General features: G+C 41.2%; 1 protein-coding gene across 2 annotated transcripts in view; it reads right to left on the bottom strand.

Annotated features, from left to right (window-relative positions):
• The window catches only part of Ndufa5 (NADH:ubiquinone oxidoreductase subunit A5), a 15,359-nt gene extending 13,744 nt beyond the window's left edge, over positions 1–1,615 (bottom strand). The window contains exons 1-2 of one of the 2 annotated variants that reach the window (XM_010635357.3): positions 1,500–1,615; positions 1,160–1,204 (exon numbers count right to left, since the gene is read on the bottom strand). In XM_010635357.3, coding sequence (XP_010633659.1) covers positions 1,160–1,204; positions 1,500–1,520 — 66 coding nt within the window. In that variant the 5' untranslated portion in view covers positions 1,521–1,615. Of the gene's footprint in view, positions 1–1,159; positions 1,205–1,328; positions 1,443–1,499 lie in introns of those variants that run through there. The other variant, XM_033758027.1, reaches the window with a different exon arrangement.
• Positions 1,616–2,276: the final 661 nt, after the last annotated feature.

Raw genomic sequence — 2,276 nt, 5'->3', positions numbered from 1 at the left:
AAAAAAAAAAAAAAAAGTGAATACAAGATAATATGGTGTGGTATAGTTAAAATCTAGGTATATAGTAGTTTGAAGGTAAAATCCAGAGGATTTTCTTTAACAGCAGATGTGGGGTATAACAGAGAAAAAGGAATCAAACATGACAGCAAAGTTTTTTACCTGGGTTAAAAAAAATAGCTGTGATTCACTGAACTGAGCAAGGTTGAGAGAAGAGTAGCTTTAGGAAGATCAGGAATCCCATTTTGGACACATTAATTTGAGTTCTCTATGCAGCATTCAAGTGAAAATGTTCACTAACCAATAAAACATACACTTCTTTCATAAAGGGAAGGTCAGTACTTGATGTAGACACCTAAGAGTCATCAATGTATAAGTGATATTTAAAACCATCATGTAAAGGTAAAAAATCCCAATGATGAATGTAACTAACTATACTGTATACCTAAAATGCACCAATAAACTCAATGAGAAAAAAAAATAAAATAAATAAAATAAAACCATCAGACTGGGTCAACTCATCAAGTCTACAAGGCTAAATAAAGATTTTAAAACGAGAATATAAAGAACTGAAAAGAAAAAGCCAAAACGATTAGGGGTAAAAACAGGAAAATGAGTCCTGACACCAGTAAAGAAAGGCCTGGGTGGTATCTAATGTGTCAAAATGCTACTATTATTCAATTAAGATTCACTGGCTATCAGATTCTGCATCATAAGGATCATTGGTGACCTTGAAAAGAGCAGTTTTAGCCAAGCCTGACTGAAGAGCGTTGAAGGGGTAAAAAGACACTGGAGAGATAGTAAATAATAATAACTCTTACGCGTTATCTGTAAAAGAGGGAAAATGATGTTTATTGAAGGGACTAATTCAGGAATTTGAATTTGTTTTGTTTTGCTTTTGTGCGACCACACCTGGAGTAAATTCAAGAGAATGTATTGTATAGCAGCACTAAGCAGGGACTTGGCTCGGCCAAAGATAGAAAATAGAGACTGATTCCGTAGGGCATACAGAAGGGTGCACAAGTCAAGGGCAGAGTCAACAAGAAAATACGGGGCTGTGATTTGGAGCTTGGCATACCACATCACATTAGCCTTGCCACACATAATATCATAAGGGTCTAGTATTCCCCGGGAACTCAAGAATTTAGTAAAGAGGACATACCTCTTGTGGAGTCTCACACACAGCCAATCCCACAAGGCCAGTGGTCTGTTAAAAAACAAAGCACGATTCATATAGTGTTCACTATGGTTTAGAGGCGTGCACATCCCCCTCCCCTCAAGGAAAAGCAAAACCACGACTCCCCAGACTAAACAGGTCTAAAGCCAGCTACCGTTCTCTCCACTCCGCTTCTTCGGAGCTTTTCTACCTCTGAGAGCAGAGACGCTAACGTAAGCCACCCCACTGTTTTGCCCGCATCAGTCATGGCCATCACCCGCGAAAAAGGGGTTGTAGAGCTGACTCTCACGGTCTAAATGTCAACAGTGACCTCCATTCGTCTCACCTTCTTCAGCACACCCGCCATGACAGCGTCCGAGAGCGGACGGACGACGCGCAAACCCAGTGAGAACCTCACTCAGACCCGCTCAATCGACAGCCGAGGCCGCCTCTCCGTTACCTTGGAGATGCCTTGGCTCCACCCCCTCAGGATCTCCGGAAGGAGCGAAGGTTCAGTTCCGCGCATCCCAGAAGAGAAAAATTGACGCCTGCGTAATGACTACGCAGGGGTCTAAACTAGATTTGGGGACAACTGGGAAGTTTAGTGTTCCTGCGCCTGTCCCTGCCACCAGTGACTGCTTGTCCAAAGGCCGAGGGAAATTCTAACGACTGCCCAAAAACTTCGATATATTTTATCTATAGGAACATGTATTCTGCTTAACCTTTAGCAAATTTTCTTTCTTCCGCAGCTATTAAAATGAGTTTTGTTGTGAGATTTGAGCTGTGTCAAGTGCTCTCATCTGCAGATTAGTTTTTATCACAAGGTTAATGTTTGGTCTATGAAGCAAAAAATAGCATTAGTGCGAGACAATTTTCCATCGCTTTTTTCACTCCCATTTCGCTGCTCAAGTTGATCTGTTTTCACGTTTTTCCAGTAAGTGATTTCAGACCATATCGCTTTTCCCGCACTGAACCTTCGCGAGAGTTTATCGGGTACTCGTTATGTGGGACCTGATTTGTAGCAGGATCTCACGTTCTAGAATTAACTGAATAATAATGTAAAGCATATATTAATAATGTGTTTGTAAATGTTCTGAAAGAGGTTGCTCTAAGTGCCCTGGTA

The sequence above is a fragment of the Fukomys damarensis genome, unplaced genomic scaffold (genome assembly GCF_012274545.1).
Source record: "Fukomys damarensis isolate Sample0158 unplaced genomic scaffold, DMR_v1.0_HiC HiC_scaffold_4, whole genome shotgun sequence".
Taxonomy (NCBI): Eukaryota; Metazoa; Chordata; class Mammalia; order Rodentia; family Bathyergidae; genus Fukomys; species Fukomys damarensis.
Note: the sequence above shows the minus strand (reverse complement) of the source record. Positions and strands in the feature narration are given on the sequence as shown.